The sequence below is a fragment of the Desmodus rotundus genome, chromosome 7 (genome assembly GCF_022682495.2).
Source record: "Desmodus rotundus isolate HL8 chromosome 7, HLdesRot8A.1, whole genome shotgun sequence".
In the NCBI taxonomy this organism is placed as follows: Eukaryota; Metazoa; Chordata; class Mammalia; order Chiroptera; family Phyllostomidae; genus Desmodus; species Desmodus rotundus.
The window spans coordinates 102431215-102449610 of record NC_071393.1 but is presented as its reverse complement, the minus strand read 5'-3'; the positions used below and the strand labels follow the sequence as shown (position 1 = coordinate 102449610).

The window sequence follows — 18396 nt, the reverse complement described above, 5'->3', positions numbered from 1 at the left end:
GACATGCCTGGGTTGCGGGTTCCACCCCCAGCTGGGGCATGTATGAGAGGCAACAATCGATGATTCTCACATTGCTGCCTCTCTAAAAGCAATGAAAAAATGTCCTTGGGTAAGAATTAAAAAAAAAAAAAAAAAAAGGTACAGGTCCTGGGCCCAGTCCATCTTGATTTAAATCCCAGCTCACCCAGCTACTAGCTGTGTGATATTGGGCAAGTTACAGACCCAATTCTGGGTCTGCTATAAAACAAGAACTAAAAATTTAACAATACCTACCTACCCACCTACCTGCTACCTACCGTGCTGGGGTGCTGTGAAGATTAAATGAGTGACAATGACTATGTGTTAGAAGCATACTTACGCTTACAGGCATACTCGTGAAGTGTCAGCCATTAAAACGCCCATCCTCCCTCCACAGGATTCCACAAAGTAAGGAAACCTGAGTGCTACAGTCTGAATGTCTGTGTCCCTCCGAAGTCCCTATGTTGCAACTCTAACCCCCAATGTAAATGGTATGTGGAAGTGGGCCTTTGGAAGACCCACTGTCATGCATGGGATTATCGGCCTTATAAACAGAGCCCCGGAGGCCTCCCTCCCCCCTTCTGTCATGTGAGTGCACAATGGGGAGATGCTCATCTGCAAACCAGGAAGCAGGCTTCACCAGACATGGAGCCTGCTGGGGCCTTGGTCTTTGACTCCCCGGCCTCCTGTGAGAAATAAGCTGTTGTGTAAGCCACCAGTCTTCGGGATTTTTGTCACAGTAGATGTTTGGTCATAGTAGTCCAAACAGATCAAAACACTGGAGTGATGACAGGTACGCAACACTCAGACCACGAAGAAGGTAGGCAAATATGAAGCATAAGGAAAAGTAGGTACTGGGAACAAAAAGTATACTATAAAATACTAGTGGTTACCAGTCCAAAGCTACACACAATTATCTTAATTACAAACAAACAAACAGAAAACGGGGGGATGACAGCCTTCTCTTTTGAGGGGAAGGGGCTATGGGAAGAGGGAGAAGAAATAGGAGATAGGGAGATTTATTTATACAAAAGAAAAAGAAAGGTTAAAATTTTACAAAATAAGGATGCATGATAAATACACCCCTACAGAAATGCTAAGTACTATGTATCAGGAAATTACTGTACATCACCTCTCTCATTTTTGTCTTTTAAAAATAGGTTTTCCCTTACTGATAATGTACAGCATTACCCTAAACAATTCCCATGTCCTTAGAGTATATACTAAAAAATAGTTTCTTGATATTAGATACAACCTACTACCTACATTCTGATGATCAAAACACTTATTTATAATTTAATCATCCAGTAGTAATTTTAAGAGTTCACAAAAGTAAGGATATACTGAGCAAAAATGAAGGCTGCAGTTAAAAACCTGAGAGTAACACAAACTTCTCATACAGAGCTGTGGGCACCAAGGGGCCCGTGCAGAGCAGTCAGCATCGTCAGTGCTGGGTGGAAGGAACGGAAGGAGGTTCGCGAGTGCCGGGCGGACCTCCACCTTCATACACCCTCCTGTCCTTCATATATACTGCTCACGCTCAGCCGCCCCCTTCACTTGCCAGATTTGGACTTCCGCTCATCAGCTAACAAAAGAATGCTAAGTTACCACTTACGGGAGCTGCCTGGTAAACAGTTCCATTTTAGCTGTGTTGCTGGGTATATATATTTATTTTATCAAGTTACTACAGTTTCATAAACCAGGACAAAAAAATCTGAAAAATAAAATTGTTATTACCAGTGACAGTATAGGTGTCAAATGTATTTCTGATTAAGGCAAACGTGGAAACAGGCAAGTCAAAAATGGTTCACAAGATGTGTATGAGCAGCCCATGTGTTTGGGGCAAAAAGGGAAATATTAAAGAACACCTTTGAGTTGCTGGAGAGAAACTACTGACAAGGACTAAAGACAAGTGGTAAGAGGTGATCTCAAAACTGGCTAAGCTCTTGGAAAGGAAGCCCTTCCTTTATAACACTAAAGCCTATGGACTGACATAACGATTTTCAGTGCCTTACATGCAAAAGAAGGACTTGTATTAGATCCAGCAACTAGGAAACCAGTGATGACCTCAGCAAAAACAGGCTTCATCGGAATGGAGGGAAGAGAAGCCATTCTAGAGTAGGTGCATGAGTCAGGGTCAAGTAGATGCTTTGAGAATAGTTTCTTATTTTAAGAATCTTTGTTAAACAGTGTAGTAAACAAAACAAACAAACAAAAATAGAGCGGTAACCTAAAGGAAGTGCATGGTTAACATAAGACATGTGAACATGTTTTCAGGACTGAACAGCAGGAGCCTGTGGAGAGAAGACAGTAGGGCTGAGGAGTCGGGAAGGAGAGTTTCTCTGGGAAGCAGGAAGCAAAGGTATTTCCTAATTTGGGGAAAGCAGTAGTAACGTAACTCCAGGCAACTGAAAGGGCAGCTTACTAAGGCTAAAAGACTATAATATAATTATTTTTGCTGACACGTTAAAAATGAGCTGGGTTTATTTGGAAAGTGTTCTTAAAGGTAACTGACCTGAAATAACTAGCATTTTAAAGGAGAGTGTATGCTAAGGCAGGCCAGAGACAGTCACTCTGTAAATGTGAGGCAGAATGCCCCTGTAACAAAAACAGCGGTCCATCCCAGCTTTTGCAGAACACCTAACCTACCCTGAGGCCTCAGTAAGACTTAAGAGCCTTAAGTATGGGTTCTGAAAGGGAACATTCAGTGATGAGTTGCCCTTTTGAGTTGCACACTCACTGATCTCCAGGATACCATGACTATTTCAGAACCAACAGCTTTGAAAGAAGAATATCTGAAGTACTCAGTGCATACTGAAATACGTTAATTACCCAAGGCGGTATGACTTAAGTCATTCTTAAAACAGGTTAATCCCAGGAATTGAAATTTTATTCCCAGCTGAAAGACAGGTCATTTTTAAAATATGTATAGTTTAAATTTATTTTTATATTACAGTTGCAATATAGAATTAGTTTCAGGTATACAACAGTGATTCAACATTCGCACACCTCACAAAGCGATCGCCACAGCAAGGCCAGCCACCACCTGTCAGCGAGCACAGTGACTCTACGCCTGACCTTACTCTATGCTGCACACAGAGCCCTGAAAGCCATTCTGAAGTGTTGACGAATCTGAGCTCTACCAGGTAATATGGCCGATAAAATTTCGTAACATGGTTAGTGACGGGTTTATCTTCAATTAAGACCATCACTTCAGAAATTTAAAAATGGATCTGATTAGTTATAAGCAAACAAACAAACAAGCCCCGCCAGCTTCCAATTTAAAGAAATTGTGATGACCTGATTTTCAGTTAAGAATCTTAACTTAGTAAAAACTTAGTCACTTTTTCATCAAGTCATTAGAAAAAAATTGCACAGATACTTCATCAGATCTTAGAAGGAGCTGCAGACATTTGACAATGAACAAAACCTATGTATACAAGTTGCAAGAGCATGTTTTATGCACGGGGAAAGGAGGCAAAAATAAAGCCCTCCCCACTCCAAGCTACAAGACCAAAATATGCACAAAATGAAAATAAAACTCCAAGACAGGTGACGCTGTCATCTGGAGGTTCTGAAAGAGATAAAGAGGAAGTGTTTCTACTAGGGCAATGACAGCTTTATGTAGGGTGTGCGTTTATGATAAGCACACCCTACACACACACTCACACACTCACACTATGTTGATTACCCATAAACAGACAGTACGACTTCAGTCACTCTTACCTAATACATGGTAGTGTTCTTTCTCCTTTGTGAGCTGTTGGTTTACTGCCTGAAGCAGCTGTTGCAACTGTGTTACAGTCTGATTTAGACTTAGAGACATTGTCTCCTTCTCAGAAGACTCCTAAAAAAAAAGATGGAAGTAGTGAAAAACTCCAAACACAAGAAAAGGATGATTGCCATTAAAACTTGAAAATTTTTATTTTAAATACAACATGAATAATCTGAAAAATGACAAAAAAAATCAACAATAAAACCCACATAGAGAAAGAGTGTTTGCTACCTAGTGATACAAATTAGCTTGCGCCAAGGAAAGCTGTCATAAATATTGTCACTGGGCCACAGAGGGAAAAATCTAGAATCTATGACCATCAGACATAAATTCATTTCTCCTCTCGTAAAAAAAATTTCAGGGCACCAAAGAAGAGAACCTTCATAACAACAGTAAAAAATATACTGAGCTTTTACAAGTGCTAATAAGCACTGCTGTGTCTGTTACCAACTATTTTAAGTGTCACATGGTAACTCACATTCCTTTCAACAATCTTACAACGTAGCAGTATTATCACTGCCTTTTACAAATGGGGCAACTAAAGCACAAAGAGGCTAAGGAATCTGCCCAATGTCACACAACTACCAGTGGCAGGGCTGGGACCCTAACACGGGCAGTCTAACAGAGTCTGCACTCTTAAGCGGTATACCACAGTACTTCCCAACACAAACCTTAGCATCGACCTATCTCACTAAGCTAAAGTGAAAAGAAATATTAATAAAAACACTGCATTTCAGAGATAGGATATCAGTTAAGAAACCAACATAACTGATGGAAGCATATTATAAAGGCATTTTTTTAAGTCATAGATGGATCTTCTACACATTTTTTCTGCATATAATTTACATACCCCAGAGATGTGAAGTTAAAGAAAATGCATACCATTTCTGGAGAAACATCACTATTTTCAATAACAGTAGTGTCTCCAGCAGCTTTTACAATTTTTGACTGGATAAGATCCACTGACTGTTGAGCCTGTAACAAAAGCAATATGGTAGCTGCCAAAAACAACTGATAATTAAATACAGACAAGACCAAAAAATGAGTAATTTTCTTATATCTTTTGTACAAGATTAAAGCTCTTCTAAAAACACAATGTAAAGCCAACCTATTGAGTTTTTTTCTCCAAAATGAAAACAGCTTCCTCTCCCACCCAGATTATAAAAACACATGGCTCACTGTTTTAAAAAGTTCAAACGATACACAGTTTATTTAGGTTAACACGAGTCTAGATTAGGGGCCAGCAATTTCTAAACAATTTTATTAGATTGTATTGTGACAGCTGTCATATCAGCGTGCATTTAAAAAACAAACTTACAAAACTGGTGAATTTTTGTGCAGCTACTTTAATATTGAAGATGGAAGAAAATAAGTTAACAGTTTTGGTATATTATGATTTTTTCAAAAAAGGTAAAAATGCAACTGAAATGCAAACAAAGCTTGGTGCAGCATACAGAGAAGGTGCTGTGACTGATCAAATGTGTCAAAAGTCGTTTGCGAAGTTTCTTGGTACTACTGACATTTTGGCCCAATACTTCTTTGCTGTGGGGCTGTCTTATGCACTGTGGGATGTTCAACAGCACCCCTGGCCTCTACCCACTAGAAGCCAATAGCAGGAGAGAGCTGACACACATTCAAAATATCCAAATCAATAAAGTTACTGGTAAAAATGAAAAATGTATCTTTTATTTTACAGAAAAAAACCATACAGAATTTCTGACCAATCCAATATTTCTTTCAACTTTTGAAAAAGTGACGTACTTGTTTTACTAATGACTATATAACCCATGAACACAATTATAACTCTAAAGCACCTTTCACAAATAAACACAAGAATTACACTTTGAAAAATACCTCAAAATTACAAATAACTTGTCAACCTAATGCAAAAAATAAAAAATGTAATCCTAAAAACTGCCTATTTATATGACATTAAGGGAAATGTATTTCTACAAAGAAATAAATGAAAAGAACAAAGTTCTGAAACATCAGGTCTATATACATCTTTTAGACCCATGAAGATAAACAACTACGTGTGCTAATTGCCCCCCAAATATATGGGTGTAACCAATTTTTTTTATAAGAATAACTTTTATTGTATTTAAAGTGTATCCTATACTTTATAAAGCAATTAATTACACAAATGTGATGAAATGGTAAAACAAATTAAGTTGAAAAAAATCCAGTGATTCCACTGGAAATATATCCGAGGGAACCCAAAACACTAATTCCGAAGAACATAAGCACCCTATGTTCACAGCAGCATTATTTACAACAGCCAAGATATGGCAGCAGCCCAAGTGTCCATCAGCAGATGAGTAGATAAAATAACTATGGAACATTTACACAATGGAATACTACTCGTCCATGGAAAAAAAAAAAAAAAGAAAGTTTTACTTTTTGCGATGGTATGGATGGACCTGGAGAACATTATGCTACATGACATAAGGCAGTCAGAGAAAGACTAACACCATGTGATTTCACTCATATGTGGAATCTATGAACAAATGGAACTAACAAGCAAAACAGAGACAGACTTACGGATAGAGAGCAGGATGGCAGCTAAGGGGGGAGGGTGGAGAGTGGAGAGAAGGAGCAAAAAGGAAAGAGGACTCATGGACACAGACAACAGTGTAGTGACTGCAAGGGGGTAGGGGAGTATAAGGGCACTAAATGGTAATGGAAATTTTTTTTAATTTTTTTTAAATAAAGAATGAGAAACAAACCAAAAGGTTCAGTTCCAAAAACTGTGTAACGGTTTAAATTTAGAAACAAATTAAATAATGCAAAACAATAAATGCAGAATTAGCAGTATGTCTGCTAAAATTCAAGGGACAACACAACATGATGATGTAACATCTTCTTACCTTATGCAAGTCACCAGCCACCTTCTGTCTTTCGTTTTGTTCAGTTCTAAGTTTTGTGCGTGTTTCATTTAACTGTGCTTTTAACTGTAAAAATAAAGGAACACCGTAATTAACTTTATTTTCATCCTTCTTTGGTTATGCTCAGACCTCTAAGACTGAAGAATGAATGAGAAAGAATGGAATCTCTAACAGTTATTATGCACAGTGGATTAGCCAATATGCGGCACCAGATGTACAGAAAAGCCAAGCAGTGGAGGTTGCCATCTGGTAAAGCTAACATAAGAAAAGCTATAGAAACAAACTAGAGTTTAGAGTAGAAAGCTGCAAATGTAAAAACAAAACTATCAAATTCTAGTAAAATGCCTTCAAAAGCTGTTACTATTCACTATTCATAAAGTAGTTCATTCCTATTTAAATTACTCCAAATTAAAAGGCAAGTACTCAGAAACTTTACTAATTAGTGTTTAAAGACTTTCTTGACCTATTTGGTTAAGAAAATTCAATTGTGTAATACTTTAAAAGACAATGAACAGAAGGTTACAAATCCAGTAAACTGAAAACTTCAAAAATTTAAATGCTGATCACCCTTTAAGACATCACTGAAGAGATCAGGGCAAGACCACACTGGCCTAATAGTACTAACAAGAAACATCTTAAGATATAATTCTCAATGACCAGCTTGTCAAAATAGTAATGAAGCTCTTTAAAAGGCTAGTGACAATATATAATGCCTCTAGTCTTGATAACTGTTTGGATTTAAACATGAAAAAGGAAAATGGGACTACAATGACGAAAAAAGTAATTTTCTTATTTAAACTCACCAAGGTAGTTGATTTAGCCTCCCACCCACAGGCACGACACTGCAAACAGCTCCAGAGACCCCAAGGGGGAAATACAAGATGCTGACACACTGAACGGGGCGGGACACGTATGGGGGACGTACCATTTGGAAATTTTATTTTTAGAACTCTATTTAAATACCCAACTTCTTCAGTTTTTGCTCCTTTACTTAACTCTGATTAAATATACCACAGATTATTCCTCTGGCCCAAGAACACACACTATATATATGGGCAAACAAAACTATTTTATCTTAAAATGTGGCAACAGTTTCCTTGATCAAATAAACAAAAACTAAAATAAAGAGTACAAACTCAAAGCAATTTAAAAAAAAAACTCAAAATAAGCTCTAAACAGAAGTTAAGCAGCAAAAAATACAAAGTGAGCACCTCGTTGAATCAAGACTCAACCATAACCCTGTGGATTTGATGACACTGCTGGAGTCAGCCACAAAGCACTAAAGTCGAAAGTAGTATCTCCAAGAACTATAGGAGAAACTGTTTTCTGAAAACACACCACAGAGCAAGGCATGTAACTGTGGCACAGCACAGTCCTGATCTGTACAATGTGCGGTGAACATGTGTGTAAAACCAGTCCCACACTGCAGTGGAAATGATTCAATTAGGGTAAAATGTAGGTATAACAAAAATTTTATTTCAAAAACAAGGAGGTGGGTGTGGAGTGGGGCCTCTATGTGTACATCCCACAGAGCCCTATTCTAAAAACTTATTCCCATAAATCACTACCATAACACGGAAGACCAACCACAAATGAATGTGTTAAGAAGTTTTCCTTGGTATATACAGCAGTACTAATCAGAAAATTGCAAACTAGGCAGGATTAACTTGGAGTAAGAAGAAAACTTACTATAATCTTCCTAGACTTTATTCAGGTACTTTAAAAAAATCTAATCACATGCTATAGCAATTTTTAAGTCACAGCAAGACATGATGATTGTTTTTGAAGCATACTACAGGATAGTCATAATTATCTAACAACTAACTCTGTCACAATCCATATCAATTTCCAGAAATTTAAGAATGGGAATACAGAGTACTCTATATTTTCATAAGACATTTAGCTAAGTTTAGCTAAATCTTTAAGTCTAGAGTTTTATGACTCCTACCCCCTAAAGGATATGTTGATGATAAAGAATTTCACAAGCTTTTTGTTATCTATAATCTATAGAAAGACCATTTAAAATAGAATCCGGTAATTATTGCCCTTGAATAAAGAGGATGGGATGCACCTACGACCTTTGATAATCTCCCTCCTCATTAAAAAACAGAGAGGTCTAGTTAACTATGGAACTTTGAGAAGACAGTCTTCAGAAGTCAGTCAGTCTTTATCAGTTTATTTCATTTCTTTATTCATAATGCTGTCCAAGAAATTAGGTTTTATAAAAAATGGAAAATTCTTTTGAGAAAGAGTTGCAAGCCAAACATGCCATTGTTAGGAGCTAAGAAAAGAAAGATCATCTTAGAAACCAAGAAAAGGAAGATCATCTTAGGAGTCATCAGAATATGAAGATTATCTTAAACTTACAAAAATGCCAAGCTAAAGATGTGAGCAAGGAGAAAAAGTCTGGATGGTTTCTCCACCTCTCAAGAAAAGTGTTTCCAGAGCCTCCTGGATACCCAGTGGAGAACAAGCTTCTTACCAAATTTAGCTCTTCATTCTGTCTTACTGCTTCAGAATATGAATCATCAAGTTTTTTCTGCAATTCAGTCAACAGATCTTTCAGCTGCAATGAAGTTTAGAGTTTCAGATTGGTCTCCTTATGGTAGCCCATGTTATGTACGCTACTTGGAAGCTGTGCCACAAACAACTAATACTGAAATATTTTATCACTGTCATAAACTTAAACTGAGAAGCAAAGTTGAAACAATTCTACTGTAAATACCTCTCTGACTTCTGTGACATAGGTAGATCGTTCAATTTCTGCCTTCTCTAGTTCCATTTCCAAATTCTCTCGTTCTCTTCTCAGCTAGCAATGCAACAAAGAAGGAAGTGTTAACACATTTAAAATTTCTTTTCACGATGCTTCCACACAATGGAGAGTTATGACACTTATGAATATGAAACTGTATCATCTCAAAAACTACAAAGAATATTCTTAAATGCCCAACCACTGCATCAATAGATTAAAGAAATCCTAAGACATAGATCTTAAGAAAAACCTTAATGGTTAAAATGAGTCCCTAGCTTATAAATCAAATAATGAAATAACATACATTTTCAGTATCTTTATTTTCTCTTCTTAATCGCTCTAGCTCTTGTTCCAAAGATGTGAATGACAACTCCATCTGAAATGTGAAACAATTATATGACCAAGTAAACCAACCACCAAGGATACAGAGGCTTCTACCTTCTAGAATTTTAATCCATTAGATACTGCAGGTCTTGAAATGCATCTCATTTAAATCCATACTGAATTTTAAAAGACCTTAAAAATGAGAGCCTCACATTTAACTTGATTTAAATTGTGTTCAAACCCCACCCCATCTGCATCCCATTATGTTAGGCCCTTCTAGAAGAGCTTAATTTTTTAATAATTAACTGACTACTGGCTGTATTTAATTCCCAAATGCATGAACACAGAATACCATCAGCATCCCTAAATTCTGCACAGTTGGCCCAGGAAAACAAGCGAGCAACATCCGGCACTCCACCACACCCAAGTGTGTGGGAGAAAAATAAAGACTGCACAAGAACAGTCAGGTACATGAAGAAAAGGACTTACTAATTTTTACTTGAATACTGTATCATGAGTCACAATACAATGTTTTAAAATTCATTTTGAATCCCAAATTCTTTACCTCATGTTATCACATAGTTGTTCCCTAACTTTCAAAGCACTTTACATTCTTTATCATTAACCTTTAGTTGTACTCCAAACCAGTGATTCTCAATCTTGAGTGGGCATCGTAATCACTTGAGGGGCTCCTTGAAACAAAGATTACTGGCCCCATAGAGTTTCAGATTCAGTAAGTCCTGAGTAAGAGCCAAGCATGCATTCTTAACAAGTACCCAGGTGATGCTGACGTTGCTGGGCCAGGGCCCACACTTGGAGAATCACTGCTCTAAGAACCTTCCTTTTTAAATACCTGTTTAATAGTCCTTTGTGATTCATCAACCTTAACTTTCCATTTATTTTCTTCTTGCTCCACACTCCTCTGTAGCTTCTGTAAAATACCTTCCTATAGACAAAAACATAGTTGTTTTAAAAAATTCATGTTCTGATGCTAAAATAAACTATTTAATAAGCCACTAAGGAGTAAGTTAATGATTTTAAAATGAAACCAAAATGTAGATTAAAAATGGTTTCCTACTGTTTCTGCAAGGACGGATTTGTACTTGTCACACTCCAGCTGCAGCAATGTGTGCATTTCTTCAGCTTCTTTCAACTTGTGCTCTAGAACCTGCACAGAACGACACAGAGAAAGTCTCTAGTTTTACCAGAAAGTTCTGTGCTTCAAATTTGCTTCAGTACTTACTGGTATACTATGGCAAATGGTTTCTAACTGTTTTCTAATGAAACACTAATATTTCAACCTTCTTGAGAAATAAAAGTTCAATGACCTTTTTGGTCATTTGGTTTTTGCTAATAAAACTCTCCAAGTCCACTTACTACAAGACACATTACACAATTTTTTTTAATGAAAAATAGGCTTGTCACTCTAGCAGGATGGTAAAATCAAAGCAGATCCACACGTGAAGTAAAACCATAATACCTATGCTACACACTTGGGAAAGGGGATTTTTTCATGCCACTTAACAAAGAGAAGTTAATGTCCCGAATTGCAGTAGTCGAGGACAAAAACACATCTAGGTTCTGAACACTTCTAGTGACGCACTTGGGGACACGTTAGCAAACCAGCCAGTCTCTACCTACCTACCTCAACTGAGCTTTACTTTTTAACTCAGGCTAAAAAGAGAGTATGAGATATATATTTAGTTTTAGAAATGAGTTATATAGGAGTTAAAGAAATGACAAACATTAACTTTGTATACAAATCAAATGCAAGGAAGACTTACAGCATTTTCACCCAAATTTATACAAAATAAAATCACCCTCTAATTTCTCAAAATACCCACCAGTCCCCTCATGAAACCGTGTGTCACCGTGTATGGTGTGCACCCACGCTTCTGTGTGCATCACACACGGGGTTTTCATGCCCACTATTACACTCATGGTATGTAATCATCATACCCGTGTATAATGCTCATGCTTATTTTCCTTCAAAATTTGGGCAAAGCAGTGCACATCATACATGGCCAAATACGGTAGTACACGTTTCTTCTTTCCCATGCTTATAAAAACAAATTTTGATTTACTTCTTTTTTGGTTAAAATATAGATACTTCACGTCTTAAAACTAACCTTAACCTCCTCTGAGCCAGAGGTTCCAGTCACACATTCTTTTGCCTTCTTTTCAAATCCATGCAACCATTCACTATAACTCTGTGGAGAAGAAAAGTATAAAAAGAACCAATTTCCAAAAATATCTAAATAAAATAAGTAAAAAAATTTTTAATAAGCAAATTACATGGTTATAACAGAAAGCTATACAGACAAACACCAACCCTCTGGAAATTTCAAAAAAGAATATAATGCATGAATTGTACATAACCAAGCCTTGAAAACAAACACCAAAAATACACGTATGTACTAACATCAAAATGAAATCTTATCGATCCAAACCAAGGCTATCTGCAACTTATAGGTGGAAGGTCCGGGCTCAAATCCAGCCTGCCCACTGACTGGTGCAAGGACTAACAGATTCAATCTTTAAAACAGAGAAAATCTAGAATGCATAACTTTTCTAAACATTTTTTCAGGTAAACCATTTCTCAAAAATCAAGTATTCTGAGATTATAAACTACAAGTTAACTGAAGATAAACTATTCAGAGGATTACAAATTCTCTGAAGGTGCTCCCAGGATTCTGAAAATATTTCAAAATAAATATGTATTATGAAGGGCTTTTAAAATCGTAACACCAACATTTACTTGTTTAAACCAATGAAAACTATTTGTGTTGACACATTAGTTGATGCAAACATAAGGCATATATTATCATTTTAGCCATTATTCTAAATTTCAGAACAATTTATTCTACATTTTTGGTGCTCATCTAAATTTTAAAGTTTGATATAGCATTTATTTGTTAGATACTTTAAGTCAAATTTCTTCTTAGTCCCCTTTTAAGCCTTTGGTTTAGTTTAATCTAAGAAAAAAAAAGAACACATGAAATTTATATTAACTGCTGTAATTTAAAGCTTTATTTACATGACTGAATCAGGATTCTCTATACTGTGTCAAATGAGAATTAGAAATGAAAAAAACTGGATTCTGAGATCACCCAATAGTATGATACAATTTTATAATATCTGCCACAGCACTAACTAGACAAAACAGCTTCTTTTTTAAAAAAGAAAAAAATTACATTCTCACATCATAAATCTGAACCAAGACTGAATGGATATTGTGAAAATCCTACTTAGCTTCAAATACTAGGATTCAATATAACTACAAGTCAGCTGAAAAACTGATTAAGTTGTTTGAAGTTTGTAAACGTCCCTCCAGGTCATACAGTTTAGATCTCTCCTGTGCTGATGAAGTGTGCAACTGCCTATGAAGTCGTCTTGTCTTCACCCCACTCTACTCCAGAAGTACTGAGCCTAGACCTAATCAGGCCTCTACTGACCACCAATTTATGAAATACACAAAGGACGGAGGAGCACAATGGCACTCACTACAGGGACTCAGACAGCTTAAATCCAGACTGGGAAACTGCATATAAAAAACCACCAGTTGTTGTTTTCAAGGAGGTCGGGGTAGGGATTGCTAACAAATAGAAGAGAACCCATGGAATAAAAAAGATCTAAGAGATAATCTTAAACCAATCATTTGTTTACCCTTATATTGAGTCCTAACTAAAACAAACTACAATAAGTAGTTACTATTTCATTAAATATTATTTCATTTTTATTTTTCATTTCATGAAATAGTAACTACATAGACAACTGACATGACAATTAGAGAAATGTGTTGACTAGATGTATGAAATTAAGGATATTTTTTAAAATGTAGTAGTATTTATTTAAGGCATCCTTATCTTTCAGACATACTTATAGAGGAAAAGTTCTGATGTTTGGCTTCCTTCAAAATAATCTAGGAAGTGCAGGGTAGGAAATAAAAGATGGTATGTATTATGGATTCATGCTGTGTATTAAGAATTGTTGAAGCAAAATATTGGGTATATCAGGTTCATTATGCTATTCTCTCTACTTCCAAGTATGTATACAATTCTCCATTAAAATAAAAGAAAGATCTACATCAGCATTTTAGGAAATTATATATACTCACTAGCTTTCTCTGCCCTCAAATATTCAATGTATTAATTGTCTGAATCAAAGCAACTCTTCTCTCCCACTTAAAAGACACATAACCTCAAGAAGGTGTTCTATGTTATCCTCAAGACTTTTACTTGAAGACCTTAATAGATGATCAAAATCTTGAGTTTTGAAACGAAAAGAGCTTGGTTCATGGTATTACATATTTAATTAAAACATAAAGTATTCCTAAAACTAAGGAGCAATCACTTAATAAATTAAGTTTTATTTTGAATAAACCCATTAAGAACATCATCGGCTTATTAACCATTAAGAGATCATTCTTTCCCAAATATGGTATTTATTATCTTCTAAATAATGTCTCATATTTAAAGTTTATTATGGACTTCCCGTCAAGATGGCAGCACAGACAGACACAGCTCGCCTCCTTGCACAACCACATCAGAATTACAACTAAAATACAGAATAACCATCACTCAGAAGAGTCAGAAACTGAGTTGAAAGGAAGTTTGACAACTACAGAATTGAAGAAACCACATCCATCCAGACTGGCAGGAGAGGCACAGACACTGGACGGGTTGGTCCCACACCCACATGTGGTGGCTAAAAATTTGGGAGCCCCCCTCCAGGTCCCCCAAGCCCAGGGTTCTAGTGCCAGGAAGAAAAGTCCCCAAAACTTCTGGCTGCGAAAACCAGCAGGGATTTGGTCAGTGGAGGAAACTGTTGAATCCCCAAGCAGTTCCCCTTAAAGACCCACACACGGACTAACCTGCTGAGACTCACTCCCTCTGGGCTCCAGCACCTGGTGGCAGCTTGAAGGGCGCCAGGGGTACACAGGGAGAGGCTGAAGTGTCTGGCATCAAGGCGAACAGAGGCCACTGTCCCTTTTCTAAACCCTCCTCCCACAGAGCAGGCTGTTGCCATATCTAAGACTCCATCAACCCGGCTAACACTGTTTGGCCTGCCTTGGAGATCCCCAAGGTTTGTGCCCCACCCGACTTACGGCACACCTAAGCTGTTTTTCCTCGTGAATGGGTGGTGTTGGCTTGTGCTTCGCAACTTCCTAAATCATATCAAACAAGCAACAGCTGGCTTCAGTGAGCCCCAGGCCCAGCACTAGCAGCAGCCAGCTTAGATTCACACCATAGCTTTGACTGGAACTCTCTAAGCCCAGAACAAGTAGCAGCCTTGTCAGATTGCTTTACAACTCAGGTAGGGTGCCCTGGGCAAAACACAGGTGGGGGCTGACCTTGGCCTGCACCACCCCGGAAACCTCAGGGCCAGCGCACCCAGACAGCTACAGACCTAGTCGGAGCACCACCACCCTGCCCCTACACAGCTGATCCTCCATGGAAGGTAAAGGGTGGTGGTCAGTGGTCACAACCAGTCCTTGCAGCTGACTGGCCTGGGTAAATCCTTCCCATTGACCTGCCAACAGCAACCAAGGCTCAACTACAAGAGGAGGAAGTACCCAGCCCACTCGAAGGGTGCACCCTGGGTACTTAGCTTGGGTGATAGGGGAGGTTGTGCCACTGGACCCAACAGAACACCCACTAAATTAGGTCACACTACCAAGACACGGAGTCAAAGCAGATCTACCTAATACATAGGAACAACACAGGGAAGCTGCCAAAATGAGGCAAAGAAACATGGCCCAAATGAAACAGATCAAAACTCTAGAAAAAGAGCTAAAGGAAACGGAGATAAGCACTCTATCAGATGCAAAGTTTAAAACACTAGTTATAAAGTGAGGACGTGAACAGCATAAGAAACATCCAGTCAGAATGAAGGATACACTAATTGAAATAAAGAACAATTTACAGGGAAACAACAATAGAGTGGATGAAGATGATACTCAGATCAGTGATTTGGAACATAAGGAACCAAAAACAACCACACAGAACAATAAGAAGAAAAAAGAATCCAAAATGAGGATAGTATAAGCAGCATCTGGGACAGCTTCAAGAGGTCCAACATTCACATCATAGGGCTGCCAGCAGAAGAAGAGAAAGAGCAAGAAATTAGAAATCTATTTGAAAAAGGAGAGAAAGAAAACTTCCCAAATTTGTTGAAGGAAATAGACATGAAAGTCCAGGAAGCACAGAGTCCCAAACAAGATGGATGCAAAGAGGCCCACTCCAAGACACGTCATAATTAAAATGCCAAAGGTAAAGAAACACTCTTAAAAGCACCAAGAGAAAGCCCTGGCTGATGTGGCTCAGTGGACTGAGCACCAGCCTGGGAACCAAAGGGTTGCCAGTTCAGTTCTCATTCAGAGTACATGCCTGGGTTGCAGGCCAGGTCCTCAATAGGGAGCGTGTGAAAGGCAACCACACATTGATAATTCTCTCCCTCCCGTCCCCTCTGTCTAAAAATAAATAAATAAATAATCTTAGTTTTAAAAAGCAGCAAGAGAAAATAAGTTAGTTACCTACAGAGGAGTGCCCATAAGACTGTCAGCTGATTTCTCCAAAGAAACTTTGCAGGCTAGAAGGGACTGGCAAGAAATATTCAGTCATGAAACAGGGACCTACAGCCAAGATTGCTCTACCAGCAAAGCTATCATTTGGAATCAAAGGGCAGATAAAGAGCTTCCCAGACAAGAAAAAACTAAAGGAGTTCATCATTACCAAACCGTTACTATATGAACTGTTAAAAGGACTTACTCATAGTTTTAATCTTTTTTTTTCTTAAATAACAAAATGGCAAAACATACATATTTATCAATAATTGAATCTAAAAAACTAACTAAGCAAACAAGAAGAACAGAGACAGAATCATAGATACAGGGAACGTTTTGATGTTTGCCAGATGGGAGAGGGGTGGGGGGCGAATGGATGAAGAGGTGAGGGGATTAAGAAGTACAAATAGGTAGTTACAGAATAGCCATGGGGATGTAAAGTCCAGTATAGGAAAGGGAGTAGCCAAAGAACTCACATGCATGATCCATGAACATGAACAATGGTAGAGGGATTGCCTGAGGGAGCAGGTGGTACTGTGTGGAGGGGGGCCAAGGGGTAAAAATCAGGACAACTGTAATAGCATAATCAATAAAATATAATTTTAAATACTGAAGTTTAGAGATACAACAAAAGTATCAGTTAAGTAAACACAAATAAGTTTTAAATGAAGTTACTGACCTTCACTACCTAAAAGCACCCTAGGTTAAAAATGGAAAAGAATAAGGAATTGATGCACTACTGAAACCAAATGCAAAGTGCAAATGCAACTTATTCGCAACTTCCTTGAAGGGTGATAAAAATGCCATGCTTTGAAAAAAATAACAAATAAATCTTACCAAATTAGAAGGAACAGACACCTTTGGAAATAATTTTTTGAGAACTTCTTTAGCTTCCAACTCAACAGCTTCCACATGTTGCTGTCTTTCCTAAAGCAGAAGATTGAATCAAACTTACAAGATTATAGAATTGAAAACAAAAAACAAAAAAAAAAACAAGGTAAGGTCTTTTAAGCTCTAGGGGAGGAGAAAGTCAAAATGTCTTCAAAACTCATCTTAATACTGACAAATATCAAAATTTTCCCATTTTAAAATGTCAAAATGCTTCCATAAAAAATCTACAAAATCTCTAGAGCACCCTAAATAACAAATCATGTCTTATGCTAATCAAGCCAAGGCTGTATCTGACTACATGGACATTTTCCTTGCCATTGGAAATCAAGCGACTTGTCCCTCCAGGAACACTTCGAAAACCAAATAAAACCCAAAACACAAAATACATTTCCTACAGCTAAAACCTTAAACGATATGTACAAAGCCCACTTTCTATAGCTGAAACAAACTACATGTGGAAAGTATGCATCTGGGCAACAGAAGTGAGGCTTACTGACCGGCAAATCTCTACAAAAACACGGGTCACTGACAGACTAAATGCCAGGGGATTAAAATGGCAACTTTCATTATTTCCAGATTCAAGGCCAGGTGAAACTACTTAGGTTGAACAAAGAAAAAAAATCAAAATTTGATGGGCAGTACACACAGGAAAATGGAGGAGAAACTGATGTCATATTACGTCACCAATGCCAAGCATCAATCAAGACTAGAAGACTAATTCTGGTACTTGTGTATGGACTCTATCAGCTGTAAATTCAACGTTTAAGTCTTACAAATGTATGTCTAAATTTGGAGAATTTAAATCCAAATCCAAGTCTAATGGATATCAATTAACTCAAAACCATGGTTTGTCAAAATTAGGGTAATGGCTTGATCACATACAAAATAAAAATCCAATATTCAAATTATCTACAAGATAAAAAATGATAGCTAAAAAAATGCACATCTAAACCAAGCCAAAAAAATCACGTCAAAACATTTGTGAAGTTCACCAGATGGCAAAAGACAAGCAAGCCAACAAGATCTCAACCCTATTTCCCTCCCCCCATTTAAACGTGATCTCTGAAATCTACTACAGATTTAAGATGCATCTACTTCAAGAAAACCTAATAACATGAAACTCTAAAGTCACACAATAAAAAACTAGAGATTAATCATATTTTCTACACACAAAAAGCTGTTACTT

At 37.4% G+C, this 18396-nt stretch overlaps 1 protein-coding gene across 8 annotated transcripts in view; it reads right to left on the bottom strand.

Moving 5' to 3' along the window:
- The window catches only part of KTN1 (kinectin 1), a 113828-nt gene that overhangs the window by 1915 nt on the left and 93517 nt on the right, over window positions 1-18396 (bottom strand). For 4 of the 8 annotated variants that reach the window (XM_053927714.2, XM_053927717.1, XM_053927715.2 and 1 more), the window contains 10 exons: window positions 17157-17246; window positions 11884-11964; window positions 10833-10922; window positions 10608-10700; window positions 9735-9806; window positions 9404-9487; window positions 9161-9244; window positions 6661-6744; window positions 4676-4768; window positions 3745-3865 (listed from right to left, as the gene is read on the bottom strand). In XM_053927714.2, the coding sequence (XP_053783689.1) occupies window positions 3745-3865; window positions 4676-4768; window positions 6661-6744; window positions 9161-9244; window positions 9404-9487; window positions 9735-9806; window positions 10608-10700; window positions 10833-10922; window positions 11884-11964; window positions 17157-17246 (892 nt within the window). The remainder of the gene's footprint in view (window positions 1-3744; window positions 3866-4675; window positions 4769-6660; window positions 6745-9160; window positions 9245-9403; window positions 9488-9734; window positions 9807-10607; window positions 10701-10832; window positions 10923-11883; window positions 11965-17156; window positions 17247-18396) is intronic. The other 4 variants (XM_053927718.2, XM_053927720.1, XM_053927721.1 and 1 more) reach the window with 3 other exon arrangements.